At 29.8% G+C, this 18,180-nt stretch overlaps 10 protein-coding genes across 10 annotated transcripts; 6 read left to right on the forward strand and 4 right to left on the reverse strand.

Moving 5' to 3' along the window:
* Positions 1–136: 136 nt before the first annotated feature.
* T551_02475 (uncharacterized protein) lies at positions 137–2,341 on the forward strand (the record flags this gene model as incomplete). The annotated part of the gene is made up of 9 exons (XM_018374738.1): positions 137–289; positions 337–447; positions 502–519; positions 563–684; positions 728–1,148; positions 1,192–1,551; positions 1,598–1,932; positions 1,977–2,179; positions 2,223–2,341. The coding sequence occupies 9 exons, from the start codon at positions 137–139 to the stop codon at positions 2,339–2,341; spliced, it is 1,842 nt and encodes a 613-aa protein (XP_018228960.1).
* Positions 2,342–2,546: 205 nt separating this feature from the next.
* T551_02476 (uncharacterized protein) lies at positions 2,547–3,085 on the reverse strand (the record flags this gene model as incomplete). The annotated part of the gene is made up of 5 exons (XM_018374739.1): positions 2,547–2,594; positions 2,639–2,725; positions 2,768–2,842; positions 2,899–2,988; positions 3,041–3,085. 5 exons carry the CDS (start codon positions 3,083–3,085, stop codon positions 2,547–2,549), a joined length of 345 nt encoding a protein of 114 aa, XP_018228961.1.
* Positions 3,086–3,446: 361 nt separating this feature from the next.
* T551_02477 (uncharacterized protein) lies at positions 3,447–6,217 on the forward strand (the record flags this gene model as incomplete). The annotated part of the gene is made up of 15 exons (XM_018374740.1): positions 3,447–3,462; positions 3,508–3,582; positions 3,630–3,892; positions 3,938–4,047; positions 4,091–4,162; positions 4,206–4,329; positions 4,373–4,552; positions 4,596–4,731; positions 4,787–4,914; positions 4,958–5,075; positions 5,118–5,256; positions 5,307–5,412; positions 5,454–5,800; positions 5,843–6,038; positions 6,083–6,217. The coding sequence occupies 15 exons, from the start codon at positions 3,447–3,449 to the stop codon at positions 6,215–6,217; spliced, it is 2,145 nt and encodes a 714-aa protein (XP_018228962.1).
* A 109-nt stretch (positions 6,218–6,326) lies between these two features.
* T551_02478 (uncharacterized protein) lies at positions 6,327–6,587 on the reverse strand (the record flags this gene model as incomplete). Its single annotated transcript, XM_018374741.1, has 2 exons — positions 6,327–6,436; positions 6,485–6,587. The coding sequence occupies 2 exons, from the start codon at positions 6,585–6,587 to the stop codon at positions 6,327–6,329; spliced, it is 213 nt and encodes a 70-aa protein (XP_018228963.1).
* A 547-nt stretch (positions 6,588–7,134) lies between these two features.
* Positions 7,135–9,043, forward strand: T551_02479 (uncharacterized protein; the record flags this gene model as incomplete). The annotated part of the gene is made up of 9 exons (XM_018374742.1): positions 7,135–7,455; positions 7,503–7,622; positions 7,669–7,764; positions 7,815–7,856; positions 7,900–7,947; positions 7,986–8,276; positions 8,319–8,600; positions 8,651–8,727; positions 8,878–9,043. The coding sequence occupies 9 exons, from the start codon at positions 7,135–7,137 to the stop codon at positions 9,041–9,043; spliced, it is 1,443 nt and encodes a 480-aa protein (XP_018228964.1).
* Positions 9,044–9,683: 640 nt separating this feature from the next.
* T551_02480 (uncharacterized protein) lies at positions 9,684–10,524 on the forward strand (the record flags this gene model as incomplete). The annotated part of the gene is made up of 5 exons (XM_018374743.1): positions 9,684–10,047; positions 10,091–10,245; positions 10,289–10,383; positions 10,428–10,459; positions 10,484–10,524. The coding sequence occupies 5 exons, from the start codon at positions 9,684–9,686 to the stop codon at positions 10,522–10,524; spliced, it is 687 nt and encodes a 228-aa protein (XP_018228965.1).
* A 164-nt stretch (positions 10,525–10,688) lies between these two features.
* T551_02481 (uncharacterized protein) lies at positions 10,689–12,130 on the reverse strand (the record flags this gene model as incomplete). Its single annotated transcript, XM_018374744.1, has 5 exons — positions 10,689–11,295; positions 11,337–11,552; positions 11,607–11,693; positions 11,737–12,064; positions 12,106–12,130. The coding sequence occupies 5 exons, from the start codon at positions 12,128–12,130 to the stop codon at positions 10,689–10,691; spliced, it is 1,263 nt and encodes a 420-aa protein (XP_018228966.1).
* A 273-nt stretch (positions 12,131–12,403) lies between these two features.
* T551_02482 (uncharacterized protein) lies at positions 12,404–12,723 on the reverse strand (the record flags this gene model as incomplete). The annotated part of the gene is made up of 3 exons (XM_018374745.1): positions 12,404–12,417; positions 12,440–12,503; positions 12,538–12,723. 3 exons carry the CDS (start codon positions 12,721–12,723, stop codon positions 12,404–12,406), a joined length of 264 nt encoding a protein of 87 aa, XP_018228967.1.
* A 237-nt stretch (positions 12,724–12,960) lies between these two features.
* On the forward strand, positions 12,961–15,243 carry T551_02483 (uncharacterized protein; the record flags this gene model as incomplete). The annotated part of the gene is made up of 6 exons (XM_018374746.1): positions 12,961–13,111; positions 13,290–13,371; positions 13,415–14,200; positions 14,253–14,421; positions 14,522–14,974; positions 15,019–15,243. 6 exons carry the CDS (start codon positions 12,961–12,963, stop codon positions 15,241–15,243), a joined length of 1,866 nt encoding a protein of 621 aa, XP_018228968.1.
* Positions 15,244–15,680: 437 nt separating this feature from the next.
* On the forward strand, positions 15,681–17,463 carry T551_02484 (uncharacterized protein; the record flags this gene model as incomplete). The annotated part of the gene is made up of 3 exons (XM_018374747.1): positions 15,681–16,259; positions 16,570–16,749; positions 16,795–17,463. The coding sequence occupies 3 exons, from the start codon at positions 15,681–15,683 to the stop codon at positions 17,461–17,463; spliced, it is 1,428 nt and encodes a 475-aa protein (XP_018228969.1).
* Between the last annotated feature and the right edge of the window lie 717 nt (positions 17,464–18,180).

Here is an 18,180-nt window from a genome sequence, read left to right on the forward strand (position 1 = left end):
AGTTAGGGTTAGGTCAGGGCGAGTAGGGAGCGGCCGTGGTGCACGGAGATAGAAAAATACAAACATAGGGGAATAGAAAAAATACAGGAAAAGGCAGAGAAAAGACGGGGCTGAGCTGGGAAAGGCTCAGAGGAGGATGGGGGAGTGGCACAGTGTTTTTTGGGCGGTTGCAGAAGAGCTTTTTACAGAAGCACGGCGGATCCGGAGAATTTGCATGGGAGAAGAGGGATTCAAGGAATACAGGAAGCTGATTACAACGGGAATCGGATGTCTAGAGGCAGTACTGCAGGTAGGATTTGAGGGGAAGCTGGGAGGACGTGTAGAACTTATGTTTAGAGGGAGTCGATTCCAGTAAAAGTCGAAATAAGGACGAGATTACGGATGGCAGAGGTGATTTTTGAAGAAACAGACAATCTGGGAGAGGCAGAAGAGGTTCTAAGCAAAGGGGTATGGGAGAGCCCGTCAGGGTGTTTTAGAACGGTGTTTATAGAGATATTGTAGGTTATTTTAGCACAAAGAGTAAGTGAAATGAGGTGGGAATAACAAAATACGAGGTTTTTAGGAGGAAAGTGGGGAACTGAGGATGAAATTTGCGATGCAGCACTTGCTAGTACGTATTCTTATGGAAACATCGGGAAAAGCAGGGAAAATTATGATCAAAAAATGTATAGCAGAGGCGGAAGAGTAAGGCACCTTATTTTGAGGGGGATGTTTCTTATGCAGACAGACGGGAGGCCATCGATTGGGTCTATATTTTTTGTTTTTTGGAGTTTGATGTTTTATCAAGGGCAGAATGGCGAGATACAGAGCGTGGAGGACGGATGTCGATCCTGTCAAAGATTCAGCAAGTTTCTCGCAATCAGGGAGACCAAATGGTGTATATAGTTGCATGCCTTCTTGAAATTTACGTTAGGATTGAGCAAGAAGAGTATTATCTGGCAAGGCAGAGGCTAGATCATATATCAGAGATACAAGCGGGATTTAAGGATATTTCTACACTCAATTTGGTCAAAATGATCTTCAGTGTTTTCCTAAACATAATGCAAGGCTATAGAGAAGCAGCAGTGCATGAATTGAAGGATTTACACAGTGCTCTTGACGCACTTGCTCAATACGATATGGATCATTCACCTCAAAATGCTATTGAGGTAGTCTAGCGGATCTTTCGAGCAGTGAACTAACTCAATTCAGATATCATTGGGATCAGAGGGTTGTTCTAAGTTGGCGATCCATTGGTTCAATAGACAACAGCTTTTCGTTTACGGTCATCTTTTAGCCGGAATATGTTATCTTCCAGATTATACTTCTTCCAAAGCACAAGTTTTCCTAAACGAAGGATTGGAGATGTTAAAATGTAAGCACTTTGCTTATATACCGTATACATGTCAATTATTAACGAGATTTAAAGACAATCTTGTATATGATTCATTTTTATCGAATAATTTGCGCACAAATAGAAATTTGGATTGGTTTAGTATTACACGAGAATTATGTTTGATTTATTATTGTTTTGCATTAATGTTGAGATCCGATTTTGACAAAGCCTTTGAAGTTGGTATACCGTTTTCACTCTTCGTTTATTTATTCATTCGTTCAGTATATTCAAGATCTCGACAAGTATTCATCGTCTTTTAATAATAACACAAAAGCGTTGTACATGCTTTTAAAAGGGACATATGCACAATTTACTGGTCAGTTAGATATAGCATTAAAAGCATACGATTCGATACCTGCATCTATTCAAGCAATCTGTTTACTGGGGAATCTTAATTCAGCCCTTATTTTTCAAGGAAATAAATTACATGACAAGAGACGAGCACATGAAATTCTTAATCACATAAAGCCATTATGTCAATCGTCAAATTTTACTCAACTGCGATTTGCATGGGATTTAGTTAACGGTTCCATGGGAGATGATGTTCTTCATTCAAAGTATTATTTAATTTTCAAGTACTCTGAAAAATTAATCACTCTAGAAACTGTTTGTTATCCGTTGTTTCTACATTTGAAAAACACGCAAATAATCAACTACGAGTTATCGCTTCAATAGTTTTGTGTTATTATTTCATTATTCATTCTGAAACCGAACAAGCGGAAAAAATACTTATATCTGCGTATTTGCTTTCTAGAAATGCTGGAAGTAACCTTTGGGCTTTCATGAGTGGAGAACTATTGGAAGGTTTATACTTGATATTCACAATACTATAGCTAATGGGATTCAGAATTAATGAGAAAGAAAAACAGAAAAATAAAGGCAGAAAAACAATTGGGATTAAATTTAAAACATAAAGAATGCATTTTAGATTTGTTTAATCATGCTCATGTGATAACTATTGATTAATTATTGTAAATATTTTTTGATAAAAAAATTATAGCTTATCAAGCAGTTGTCTACTCATTCATATGTGTCTATCCTATACCTTTTTTGTATTGAAATTGCATTTAAAATTAATATTTACATAATATCATAAACATGTCCGCCTAATATAAATATTGTTAATTAAATTATTTTATAAAGCCTATAAAGCCTATAAAGCCCGATCGATTTATCTTGTATTACGTTTTTTCTGCTTAACTTTTGCTACTGCTTCTTCCTATAAATTTCAACATATGTTCTTCAGGAAACCATATGTATTACCCATTTTTTTTGTTTCTTATTTTTTTTATAGAGTTCTCTTGTTTCTCGTTTGGCTTGTTTTACCTGTTTAAGTGCCATTATGTCCTTCTAAATAGCTTTAATTCCTAGCAAAAACTGCCTTCTTAATACCATTCTTTCCCGCTTAATATTAGCTTCATCATCTAATTTCCGATTTACTTGCTCCAAAATAGACAATAAAGCAGCCTAAACAAATAAAACCATTACTAACATCTACAAAATTTGCACAGAATACTAAGTACTTTATCTTTAACAAATACTTTTCGAGGTTTTTGTACTTTTGCTGGAACAGATGTGTTTAATGAAGGAATATCTTTTTCTTTGACCAAAAGCTTACTTGTTTCAATAAAATGATAAAAAATATGTATAATAATAATAAAATACCTTAGATTTCTTTGAAAATGTTTTTTTTCGTTTAATATTAAGCATTTTAAGTTGATAAAAGATTGTAATCCTGCTGTGGTGCTTATCGTAAGATATTTAAGATATTGAAAAACAAATATATAAATGAAAACATGTATACCAAGTATTTTTTTCCAATTTTTTTCCATAAAATGAAAAAAGTGCTTCATTTAAACTTTTTTTGTATTTTATATTAACTATTTAATCTTACAATATACATAAAATACTAAATCAAATGATTAGATATACTTAGAAAAACTAATAGAAAATTATAGCAAAAAAATGAATAAGATTATATATATTTCTGTGTATATTTGAATTTAATTATGTCAGATTATACGATTGTTTTTAAGACGTTCCACTTAAATATTTTAAAAATTTAAAATTAATGGAAATTAATACAGGTTTTAGTTATAATATAATAGAAATATAATCTAATATTTGATAAGAATCGTTTAATCCTTTTTATGATGATTTAAATGAAAAAAATCCATCAAAAATAGCCATTGAACAACTTGAACAAGGTATTCTTAATTGAACCAGCTATTCTCTAAATAAATATTAATAATAGAGATTTTTTCTAATGATTTTTCAAAAGAAAGACTTTCAAATGCTATAAAACAGCTATCAGAAATCGCTGAAAAGGTTGGACTGGATCCTATATCAATCGATAAAGGTATTTCAATGATCTGTCGTAGCCATCATATTGGTCAAAGCAATGCAACTACAATCATCAATTTAATGATGCCATGTGAAAAAGTCAAGCAAAAAACAGCTATTAGAATATTAGGAAGTCTTGGCCATGGTAAAGGAAGAGCAAGTTTATTTATACAGGTTCATCATATAAATTTAATTTCAGACTTATGTAATAAATTTAAGAATATGCTTCTTAAATGGATTGTTATGGTTTATGATTATCTAGATGGGTATGATGAATTAAATCAGCTTTATGGCGTTATTTTTCATTATATTGGTTTTGTAACACTTAGGTTATCAGAATTAATCCTAGTGTTTAGTAATTCATGGTTTTAGGAAATATCTTTGTCATATTTTAATTCTTATAACACGCCGTAACAATGTAAAGGCATTTCGAATAGAAAAACTGTTTGTAATGCTTTCAATTATTATTTTTCTAATTATATTATAGTCTTGAAATTCAGCGTCAGGCTCCTAATGATCAAAGCATTTTTTCTCTATTGCAACTTTACAAGTCATATTATCCAGATATCATAGTAACCAAATTTTTAAAAGTTCATGATAAATTATTTGATGTGATCTTTTTTTAAATTTAAATTTGTATTAACAATTTATTAGCACCCAAATAAATCGTGGTTAGCAAAAGTTAATGCACTTCAAGAATCTTCATCTAGTAAAATGAAAAAGGATCATGACACATCACATTATGAAATTATGGGTAATTTTTATCGTGGTTTTAAAAGACAAAAATTCGGGAATTTTGTGATTCCTGAAATTCGAACATTTGGTTCAAAAAAGGTTTTTTCAAATCTTTTAAATATCTTGATTTATTTTATATCAGGAATCATATACTACAGAAGAAATACGGACTAAACAAGATCTTGTTGAACATATTGATGATATTGAATTTCCTGGTCAACTTGTATCTATTTTAGATAGCCCAATACTTCAAAATCTTTTAGTTTTGCGCTGTCCAGGTATAGAAAATATTTAATAACATATTATATAATATTAATTTATTAAATTAAATAGAATTTGCTATTGAACGTTTAAATTTTTGGTTTGAAGCTAAATTATCGTCAGATTTAAGGGAAAACAATAATGATGTATATATTAATGATATTTTACAACATTTAGAAAAATTTACATATTTCTTTAAGGTTTTTTTAATCATATTGCACAATTAACTAATATGTGAATAAGGAAACATTGTCATCTATAGATAATTTTTTAAATACATTATTGAAAACATGGGATGGTTTTAAATATCGGGAATCATTTTTTAATCTCTTAATACATATACCTATTAAATCAGAAAAAGGTCTTTTTATTTTTCTTTACAACATAATTTATAACTTAATAGATATTACAATTATGTTATCGCATCTTATAAAATTACAAAATTTAAATGATTTAAATTATTGTATAGACTTAATGAATTTTTTTTCTCGTCTAACTAGACAATGGGTTATAAAATATATAATATTAATCAATAAAGATGAGTACGAATAATTAAACGTGTACTATTAATCACAATATCTAATAATTCAAGGACTTATTGGAAACTTCCATCCAATAATAATATACCAAATAACCCTTTTGACTCTATTTTGTTTTTACTCGAAAATATAGATAATTTATGTATTAATATCCTTGAGGTATTTTTATAAAGTACATTAGACATTTATAATTTTTTCAGTGTCATAAAAATAATATACGTATTCATGATTCTATTCTTTCATTTTATGAGCTTTTGTCAGATTTAATTGTTCAAGAAAAACTACCAAATATTATATTACCATCATCTCATATTATCTATCAATGTTTTTTTTCAGGAAATGGAATGAGTTTATCAAGAACATGTGGATTAATAGTAGGATATAAAGCCGCTTTTGATTACCATGAAAAAAGTGAAATAAAATCTATATATCATCGCGATATTGTTGATTACTTTAATTCTTTTGTAATGGATTTCTGTAATTGTTTATGGAGAAACAGAGCATTTAATAAACAAGATAAAAATGCTCTTGGTTGTCAGCTATCTGAGTATACTATGTTCATAATGAAAAAAAGCTGATTTTTTCCAAGCGAAATTATTGCAACACTCAAATCCATGGCTGAAATGCAAGGGATTTTTTTTGGTTCTGTTTTTTCCATTACACATGGAACTGTATTTGCACGTTGGTCGGCAGAAACTTTAAGAGATCTAGAGAATGCATCTACCACCATCGTTAAAAAGCATGTAGGTCCTGTAAGCAATACATCTTTGAAACGATGGGCAGAGGTAATGGTAATATAAAGAAAGTTGCATATTCATATATTTTATAGGAAGGAGGATTACAAATCAGCTTAAATGACTTCAGAGTTCTTGTATTGAATAAACTTCAAGAAAAGCATTATACTGGAGTATATGATTTTTTGTATAGTTCCATGGCATCTTTGAAAGAACGTCGCTTATCATAAATTTATATTACATAGTATAGAAATATCAATCTTCTACTTTATCATATAACTCTTTGGTCTTTTTTATTAAAAATCAGATAAATTTCTCGGAAAATATCTTAATTAAAATTTATCCATACCAATAATAAGCAGCCTTAGCAGTAAGTTGTCGTAAATGTTCCGGAAAATATACATAGATACTTATAAGAACTAATACAGTGATACTTATGAAAATAAGGTCTAACATCATGTTAATTAGTTAACCAAATATATATTTTCACAACTTACTGACAATCATTTTTTCCGTGGTTGTTAACATATTTAATGCAAATGCTACTTCATATTGAAAATATTTTTTTCTAAGAAAACGTGCTAATCCAATTGGAATCATATATTCTTTGTCTGTGTATAATTTTTTTCTAATATATCTAAATACTTATAAATATAAAATAAGCAGATATTAAACCCAAATTAAAAACCATCAAAAAATAAAAAAATATTAATTAAATAGATTAGAAAACGTTGTTTGACTGATTAATCAGAAAGAATATAAACTTATAAACATATATTTAAATTTATTTTTATCATTTACTTTATTGTTCATATAATGTTGGATATTTAGTTATTTGCTACAAAAATATCGTTATAAAAGCTCGTTTAACTGATAATCAAATTAAACGAATTAACACTTAAAACAATAAGAATAATTTGATTTAAATTTGATTTATCCATTGATGAAGTAATTTTTAAGATTCTTTAAAGTATTTTTTAATTTTTATTTTTTTATAGTTCTAAATCAAAGTTTATAATTTCTTGATAAATAACAAATAGGATTTTTTTAAGATATAAGAAGCTAATATAGTTTTTTTTTTCAAAAATATTATATCTTATGAATATTTCGTTGGCAATTCTTGGATATATTATTTGAAGATATAAAAATGAATCCTAAAAATGAAGAAACTCAAGATAAAAAATGTGATTTGAAAATAGGTTTATTGGAAGATAATTTTGCAGAGAATTCTTTCTATATTTCTGAAGAGGAAAGTTTATCAGACAATAAGGCGGATAATATTTATGACTATCCTTCAAAAAGAGTTTGTTTGACAAATGACAATATACATGTCAAAAAATTCAAAGAATCCAAAGAATTAGCATGTCTTGAAGATATTCCATTTCCTAATGGTACAATTAAAATTACAGCTGTAAAAGGATATAAAGAAACAACATATGATATAACAATTGAGAATGTTTTTCAAAAAGTACTCATTATCCATTTTTAAAAAACATATATTAAATACTTCAATAGGATATTTTAAAAGCAGCTGTTTTATCTGCTTTTGTCATCGATCCAATATGGGTTCTTTCAAAAATTCAGCTATCTAAAACAATAGTTGTTTTTATTCATCATGCTAAATCAGATAAAGAGGTTTAGATTTTGATAACTCTTTCACAAAATTTAATTTTTATCCAAGAAACAAGCTATTAATGAGCTATATCTTTGCTTTCCAAATGTTTCTGCTATTTTTCCTTCTATGGAAGGCGCTAATTGCATGCATTGTAAATTACAGGTATTTTTTTTTCTAGGCTTATATTTTTTCTAAAAAAAAAAAACAAAAAGCTCTTATTTTATACTACATACTTACGTGTAGTCATTCCAAGTGTAATGTAATGTATTTAACGTAAAGTTTTAATAACAAAATTAGGCTAATTTAGTTGATTATGACTGGGGAGAAACTGGAGTAATGGAAAATGTATATTTTTATTTTTTCTAATACAACTAATAAAATAGAGTATGTATATTCATGATTTTCCTCGGAGAGAATCAGCATTTACAGAATTTTCTACAAATTTTGAAAGAGATTTGTTTCATTATTGTAAAGCTAAGAATTATCCTGACCATATTCTTAAGAAAATGCAATGTTATGATTTTAAAATGAGCAAAAATATCCATTTTGTTCATTCAATACCAGCAAGGGCATTGAATAGTGTTGATTTAAAAGACACAGGCTATTTATCTTTAGCTAGAGCAGTTCAAAAACTTGGGAAAGCTAGCAAAAATGATATAGAAATAAACATTATAGTTGTATTTAATATCTTATTTAAATTTTTTAATATTTAATAGACATCATCTTTAGGATTATTAAAATCAGCATTCATGACTAATATCTATCGTGCATTAAAAGGCGACCAAACAATTGCTTCTTATAATATGGATTTACAATCTTGGAAAACTTCTATAAAAGTACACTTTCCAAGCATAAATACTGTTTTGTCTAGTAATGGTGGAAAAGAATCAGCAGGCACAATATGCTTTCAAAAGCAATTTTGGGAAAATTTAGAATTTCCAAAAAGTATTTTATATGATATTAAAAGTGTGCATAAAGGTTGTCTTATGCATCATAAAGTAAATCTATTCTTTTATGCTTAATAAATTATATATTTACAAAAACATAGATTATTCTTGTAAGAAACAGTGTCCCATTACTAAATTTTTTTTATATAGGCTCTGCAAATCTTTCCGAATCTGCATGGTAAGTGTAAAATGTTATTGAATATATTCTTCTAATTTTAAAAATTACTTTAATTATTTATAATACATTTTTTACAAATAAAAATCATAATGACTATAGTTTTTATATATATTATTAAATATATGAAAAAAATACTAATTCTATCTTTAGGGGGACTTTAATACGCTCTAAAGCAAAAAAACCTATAATTTTATGTAGAAATTGGGAATCTGGTGTAGTCTTGTCATTAGATAATCATTGCTCTTATATAATCAAAGAAATTCTTTGTGAAACTAGTTTACTACCTAATTCAACACCATGGATCTTTCATTCATAATATATTGTTTATTTTTTAAGAAAAAAAGAAAATTTAATATCAAATTATTTACTAATATCTATATAATTTATTTTCTAAAATTTTATTAACAAGTATAGAATATATTCATTTATATTATTTTAATATTATATACTCATAGTACATCTTTGTAATTTTATAAAGCTTTAATACTGTATAATATGATATGGTTTATTAATCAATAAATTTATATAATATCCAAAAAGGTTTCAAAATTTTTTATTTTGTTATCATATTTTATCATATTTATAAAATATTTTGTTTAAAAATATATTTTTATTAAATATATTTCTGAATTATTTCAAGAAAAGTAGGTAAAAATAATCTTAATCATATACTTAAATTTGTTTACGATCGATTTTTACTTAAATTATTAAAATTATTTTTAGGAATATTGAATTTATTATGGACAAATACCTAAAAATATCATATTTAAGAAGTTTTACAATAAAAAAATGCTTTCTTGATTCTAAATATCTATTTCATTATAGTTCAAGGTAATATAAAGCATTAGTCGTAAAATATTCATTTCAGATCATGTAAATTAACCTATTTATACAGTAATTATCCTATAAAACCAGTATTAAGGATAGGAAAAACTTTTAAAACTCCATATATATCCATGTTTTGTCATTCATCTTTACCTAAAATTCGACATACGTATCCTACTTATATTACGTCAAAAAATCATAATATAAAAACTGTTTTAAAAAGCGCGATATATGAGAATATATATACAATTCCAAATTTTCTTACATTCTCTCGATTAATTTTTGCACCAGTAACAGGTTATTTTATTTTGCATCAACAAAATTTATATGCTATCATTCTTTTCATTTATGCAAGTCTATCTGATATGTTGGATGGATGGATCTCACGAAAATGGAATGCAAAAAGCATCTCAGGAACAATCCTTGATCCAATGGCCGATAAATTTTTTATCATCATATTAACACTTTGTCTCTCCATTCAACAACAAATTCCATGTGCAATATACTTATTTTATTTCTATGTGCTGACTATATGTAGTTTTTCTTTCTTCTGTTATAATCGGAAAAGATATAATTCTTGGATTATCCGCAATATATTATCGTTGGATTTCTCTTGATCCCCCTCGTACATTTATACGTTACTTTGATTTTTCAATACCAAGTGTTGAGATCAAACCTACATTAATTAGTAAAGTAAATTATTTACAGTATTAAGTTGTATATTTATCACTTTTAGGTAAATACCGCTCTACAACATTTACTTATTGGTACAACAATGGTTTGTCCTTTGATCCATTCGGAAATTATGCCTATTTTTCTTAATCCTCTTCAGTAAATTATTAATTTTATAATTTTTTACCTTACAAATATTTCAGATATCTTGTTTTTACAACAACTGTATGGTCAGGTTTATCATACATATATGTTAAAGACGCCGTTCGCATTTTAAACTACAAAAATAAAAAACAATAAGTTATACTCCACCTTTTCTGATACCACTTATGCTTAAATATATTCAATTGCTCCATATGATTGTCATTAATAACATTTTAAATGGATTTAGTACTCATTGTAAATGTATACCAAAAAAAACATTAAATTAATCCTATATAATAGTTATGTACATCATAGATCTTTCAAATATAAAAATCTTCGACTACTTGTCGAAGTTGTTCTATTTCTTTTGGTTTCCATACAGACACTTTCCCTTGCCATCTTGATTTACCGCCTCCTTTAACATTACTCACAACTTTCATTACTCTTTCTGACATTATTTCTACTTTTTTAGGATCCCCAATGATAATTAATTGACCGCTTTTTTGACTTTCTCCAGAACAAAAAACAACTACACCCTGAATATCTTTCCCAAGATTCCGAATTATTGCATTAAAATAATCATTATTACCGTTAGCTTTACAAACAAAAGATACACCTTTATGAATAATGTCATTTTTAATACGACTTGCTTCTAATTCACCAGCTTCAGATATCCAATACCGCTCTGACTTTTGCAAATTCTTCATATTCTGACTAAATAAATCTATTTTTTCTTCAATTTCTTCCGGTTTACATGAAAAAAAAGCAGACAACGTTTTAATTTGATAAAAAGATTTTTTAAACAATTTAATAGCACGTTCCCCTACGACAAAATGTAATCGTACATTTGTTGACCGTATAGATGTAGTATGAAGAAGAACCAAAGTGTTTAAGTAAGCAGTATTAGGAACGTGTGTTCCACAACATCTAAAATATTAGAAAAAGAATGTGATTAACGTATTCTCTACGGATTTTTGTCCAAGTCTCCAATAGAAATAACTCGTATAATCCCTTTTTCCGCGTCATAATCATTAGGAAGCGTTTTAGGTGTTTCCATTGTATTTTCAACTGTAACAAGCATATTTTCAGCAATTACTTGATTACATCTAGCCTCCACTTGCTCAAGCTCGTCAGATGTTGGTTTTCGAGGAAGCTCAATATATGAAATATCAGGACCGAGAAACCTAATTTATATTATATAAGCGAAAACATTCCTTACTTCTTTCAAGGAGAACTACCATGAAAGTGTAGGTATTCTATATGGTTCATGTTCCAAAATAGCAGATAATAAATGTTGTCCTGTATGTTGTTGCATATGATCTTTTCTGTATATCATAAATAAATTACATTAAATGAGCCTAAAACTACCGCCGATCCCAGTCAAGAGTAATTATAACCCGTTTTCCCTTCTGAATCGGCGATTGGCAAAGATGGACCGCATCAAGTCCTCTTCGGAAAACATACAGCACACGAACAACTGTTGTTTGATCTATAGGCATTATTGTTCCTAAATCCGACGGTTGGCCTCCTCCTTCAGGAAACAATATTGTATCTTCTAATTCAATTTCCCACAAATCACTACTCTTCTGACAATCATACGTTTTAGGCAAATTCTCTGCCAACCTACATTCAACCACTTGTGTTTCAAAGCTCCTGAGCATTACATTTTTCTGACATGCAAGATCCCCAACAATAGCTTGTTGTTTTAGTAAAACATAATGTGAAAAAAATAATTACTTTTAGTCGTTTGTTGAGCCCTCATTACTGCAAAATTTACTAGACTTTTACGACATCAAAAAACATGCAATTATAAAAAAACTTCCAAAAATCTAATCTTATCGTACAAAACTCTTAAAAAAACTACTCTCAAACTAATTCTAAACCTAGACCTAACTAGGTATATCTTCTAACGCCAATCCTATTCTTTATACACATCTTTACTGTTGCACACATCTATCGTATTAAGGAATTATTGGGGATCAACGGTCATATATATAGACTTAGAACTGACCAATAAGAATTCGTTATTCCATTTTTACCCAATTGAGCCTATTTTCCATGTTAAAAATACCTTTTTTGTAAATTATTGTTAAGGGAATCCTTGCTTGATGAACAGTTAGAATATCTTTAAAAGACTTATATATAAAAAGTCTTTCAAATACAAATCACATAATACAATATGTTTTGCATGTATTTCTTTCTCTTTTTCCTAGCTCTAACTCTTATTCCTATACTTTCTGTATACAGACTTAAGTCCTGCAAATCACAGTTTCTATGGCAACTTGTTTCCATGGAAATATTGTTTCCATGGTAACGGAACAATGAGTGCGTAGAGATCATGACTTGCAATAACATGTTAAAAAACCATATAAACAGTGTTGTGCATTATATGTACTAAGAAGATGCAAATAAAATTGCAATTTGGCATATCCTTATGTGTTACAGAGGTGCTTTATGATAAAGTCCGCTAAATCAGCGTTCGAGCCACTGTGAGCCACTGTTTCAGTTCTTTCATAAAATTAGGGTTTAAACACTTAGGGTTAGGTCAAGGGCAAGCGAATATGAACTGAGGGACGGGTAGATAACGTCGATATGTCCAATCTATATAACCACAGGTCAGTAGGACCTTCAACAGCAGCAGGCAGACTGGCAGAGCTTCTGGAAGCTGTTAGGAATGAGTTTGACAATATTGCACAAGAGGCAATAACATTTCGGAATCATAAAGATGATTATGAACACAAAGGTCTGTAAAGATATCATGATATGGAGTATTAGAGGCAACAGTGGGGTATATTAAGGAAAAAAGGAGTTTAAAGTTTAAGGGATAATTTTGCCTAGTGGTTTATATTTCTTTTTTTGCATTTTTCAGTATTTTTGGGGTTTTTTTAAAAAAATTTAGAACATTTTCTTATTACAAATAGTTACTTCACAAATTCAAGAAATGCAAACAATTCGACAAACGATTTATGAATTAGAGATGGCACACCAAAAAATGAAACAGTCGTATGTTCTCTAGAGTGCAACAAAAATAGCCTTAAGAGTTTAGTTATGATGAAGAAATTGCACGGTTACGGCGTGAACTTGAATCACGGGGGATTCATGTACCACCAACATCACAATCAACACTTACCAGGATTTCAAATCCACCTAACCTTCCATTTCCACCTCCAAATATTGGGTTAAATACACATCCAGCAGGACGGACACCAAATCATGGTGATCTAAAATCATGCCTCACACTTCTCGATACAGGCCAGTCAACGCTCCCACTTCCATACCCAAATACTGGATATCCTCCGGCAAATAATGCACACTCACTGCAAAGTTGTCCTCAACATTCTAATAAACGGATTTGCACCGATGCAAATATAGACAGTAATACATATAACTTGCCGAAGACTTCGAATTATTCTACTTTGCCTGGGTCTTCTTCACCTTTAGGAAAGCGAAATAAGCCATTAACAGGCCGCAGCGAAACGACATCGAACACTTTTATTTCGGTTCAGCCATCTCCAATACGATCAGTTGCACCGCCTACTGCGTTGGCAGCAACAGTTCCTCCTGTGCCTTCTGTTCCTCTTGGGCAATCTTCTATCTCTATAGCTGATATGGATCCAGATATGGTTCCCAGAGAATTAAAAAAAGAAGGCAGTGACTGGACAGTTTTATTTAACCCAAATGTACCACGTATATTAGATATTAATCTTATTCATACATTGGAACATCAAAGTGTTGTTTGCTGCATACGGTTTAGTCATGATGGGGAATATCTTGCCACGGGGTGCAATCGAGTGGCATTGATTTTTGATGTGAAAACAGGCAAACGATTAACGTATGATGATTAAAAGACTATTTGTTTGTTATATACATCTAATACACACTAGTGTTCTTCAAGATGAGTTAGCTGATTGGGAGGGGGATTTGTATATAAGAAGTGTTGCATTTAGTCCAGATGGAAAGTACCTTGCGACAGGCGCGGAAGACAAACGAATTCGAGTAAGTCTTATGATGATTATGACAATGCGTAGACAATTTTTTTTGACAAATAAGAATGTATATATTTATTTTAAAGACATGTTTTACATTAATCTTTTTTATTTAAACTTATATCTACGCTTGTCTTATCTTATTTCCTCTCTCATCTCAATTATAGATCTGGGATATTGCGAAAAAGAAAGTACGACATTTATTTACGGGACATGAACAAGATATTTATTCACTTGATTATAGTCAAAATGGGAAATTTATTGCATCAGGAAGTGGTGATCGTACCACTCGTGTCTGGGATATTGAAACAGGACATTGTATTTTGACACTCAGCATTGAAGATGGTGTAACTACTGTTGCTATTTCACCTGACAGTCGTTACGTTGCAGCTGGAAGCTTGGACAAGGTTGTGCGTGTTTGGGATGCTAAAACAGGCTATCTCGTTGAACGGTTCGAAGACCATAAAGATAGTGTATACAGTGTCGCTTTTACACCAAACGGTTGTGGCTTGCTTAGTGGAAGTCTTGATAAAACAATTAAACTTTGGGAATTAACTGATAATGAGGCCTCTCCTGCCCCTAAAAATGGTCTTTGTAAAGCTACTCTTACTGGGCATAAAGTATAAACCCTCTTTTTATGTAATCTATTGCTAATTTCTCATAGGACTTCGTACTTAGCGTTGCAAGTTCTCCTGATGGGCATTGGGTACTTAGTGGTTCCAAAGACCGTGGTGTCCAATTTTGGGACTATCATGGCCGCGCACAACTTGTCTTACAAGGTCATAAAAACTCTGTTATCTCTGTCGCTGTCTCGCCAACTGGCCGACTCTTTGCTACTGGTTCTGGTGATTGTCGTGCACGTATATGGGAATATGTTACACAGTCTTGATACCTTTTTTTCAAAATTTATTGCTCTGATTCCTCTATATTTCTATCTGTTCCTTCTAACTATCTCTAATATATCTTTATTAGGCTTACATTACACTTTCTATACGTAATACCATATTATATCTATTGTGTATAATTTTTATCATTTAATATATATTTATTTTATATTAAATATCTGATAATTATGTATCAATTATTATTTAAATCTCAAATAACTCTAAATTCCATTCTAATTACATATTATTTATCTACTTTCTTGTACATTTTTTTCTTTGTTCCTTTCTAAATATTTAACTACTATTTTACAGAAATTTATCTTTATTGTTATCGTACAGTGAACATCTAATAACGACGTCTTCGTTATACACTTATACTACACCTATATCACCTTTTTGCTGTCTTGATTCAATTATAAAACAAGATATTATATATAATACTATGGATGATACTCAATATAATGTTCATAATACTGAATCACTGCAAACACAGTGCACATTGGATATAAGAAATAAACCAAGCAAATATATAGGAATATCAAGTGAATTGAAGCGAGAATTCTCCTATATCGACGATCTTATGGTGACCATTCGGTCAAAGCAGAATCGTATAGAACAGACAGAGAAAAAAATGAAAGAAAGATCTATAGAAACAAATATAGAAGAAAATATAGATACATATATAAGCAGAGATAACAAAAAAACCAATGAAAAAACAAATAAAAATATAGATGAAGATGAAAATACAGGATTAAATATAAGTTTGAATATGAATATAAAAATGGAGTTAAAAGAAACGGAGTTAAAAGATAATACAAAGATAATAGAAAAAACAGAAAATATAACAGAAAAAAAGGAAAAGAAACAGGAAAGACGAAGATACCAATGCTCATTCCAGGAATGTGGAAAAGTATTTCAACAGCAGGCACATTTACGGATTCATTTGCGATGCCACTCAGGAGAAAAACCATATGTTTGTCAACACTGTAACAAAACGTTTGCACAACTTGGAAATTTAAAGGTTAGACTTATGAGGAATTCAGGGAGGATATATGGAAGTAAAAAGAGGGATACGTGCTATCTTTTATACATATACACAGAAAATATATTAATATGGTTTAAAACAATGGAATAATTAAAGAGAAAAATAATAGGAAAATACATGGGAATATAGTGAAATATAATGAAGTATATGTATAGTGTATGTTCTTTATATATTCTGTGTACAGAACTACATTTTGTCTGCACGAGAAATACCTCTATTGATCTCCTTCAATTTCTCAATTTTGTCAACTAATAACAATATAAGATCAAAGGTTAACTTTAAACAGACACATGAACGACGACACACTGGGGAACGGCCTTTTGTTTGTGTTTATCCTGGATGCGATAAGCGTTTTGCACAAAAAGGCAATTTGCGTACTCATAAACAGGTTCACGAGGGCTTGCGACCATATTTTTGCCAGCTAGATGGTTGTACAAAGACATTTACACAGTTGGGAAATTTAAAAGTTTTTCTTTTTTGATGTTTTTGTATACAAGGTTAACTATTTTAGGCACATCAAAATAAATTTCACAATAAATTTATTCTTCAGTTAAATGCAAAACTTTCATCAGTTCAAAATATTCAATTGGCTAGTGCAGAGGACATGAAACTCTTTAACTATTTTTCTACTCTTTACCGTTATTCTGACAAAGGTATTAAAGGTCGTGGGAAGGAAAAAGAGTCTTTAAAATTGCCACAATTGCCAGAAACATGGCCATCATTAATGGCGTATAATCCTCAGAATAAGTTGAAGCATGAGGAACAGCTCTCACAACCAGACGTATTAATTGCATTGAACAAAGATTCAGCATCTTTAACAGATGGAGTGAATTCATCTTTTTTAGATAAACATGCAAATCATATAACTAAAAAAATATACAGAGATTCGCCTTCATCCAGTATGCACGAACTGTTTGATTTGATAAACCAAGAAATTCAACATCTTTCTGAATCACATACATTATCTCATAAAGACACTGGGATTAATATGGCTACAGATGTTTTATCTAACACACCACTAAATACACTGCCATGTACAATATTTAGCACTTCATTAAACACTGCACTTAATGATTCATCAGAAACATTTCAAAATTTAGAACAGGCACATACAAATGTTCATGATTTGTTATCACAGCTTAATTATTCTTCTGGGTCATATATTGCAGAATTTGTATAAATAAAACATAAACAAGATAAAACAAAATAATAAAGCAAAATGGCAATTATTAAGTATTATTGATCATTATTAGTAATTATTGCTGGCCGTTAACAGACATTAACTGCTTTTGATGAAAAATAGTTATGGAATATATACAAAATACATATAATACAGAAAATTTTCAAAAATATATAACTATATTTAACGGTTATATTTTAATACATTTTAGGCAAAAGGACTAAATAATCTACAACTATTAATACTGGAATATATAAATAATACACAAGGCACTTAATAAGAGACGGCCGTGGCACACTATGTGTATAACCTGAAAATATTAGCTATATAAATAATGGTCTATTATATACCCAGCCATAGAAGAAGCGGGAGATATCCGTAATGGAGAATGGTTTTTCCTAGGTCAAAGATCTTTGCAAGTCTCTAGAAATATTGATAAATAATTTAATAGACAACAAATTATACTTCTTTCATTTCATCCGAGAAATCCATCGTGGTTAACGGAGTACGTCTAGACAGCGATACAGACGGATAATATAAGTAAGCAAAGAGAATACTGCAGAAAGATTAAAAAGCAGCTTAAAAAGGGTTTTTGTGCATGTATATTGTATATATTTTAGTATATTTGTGTACTTAAGTGTATTATTAGCAGCACATAATTTGGCATATACATAACGCATACAGTTCGGTTTTGGACGTGTATATTCAGCATTTTGA

The sequence above is a fragment of the Pneumocystis jirovecii genome, assembly GCF_001477535.1.
Source record: "Pneumocystis jirovecii RU7 chromosome Unknown supercont1.11, whole genome shotgun sequence".
Classification (NCBI taxonomy): Eukaryota; Fungi; Ascomycota; class Pneumocystomycetes; order Pneumocystales; family Pneumocystaceae; genus Pneumocystis; species Pneumocystis jirovecii.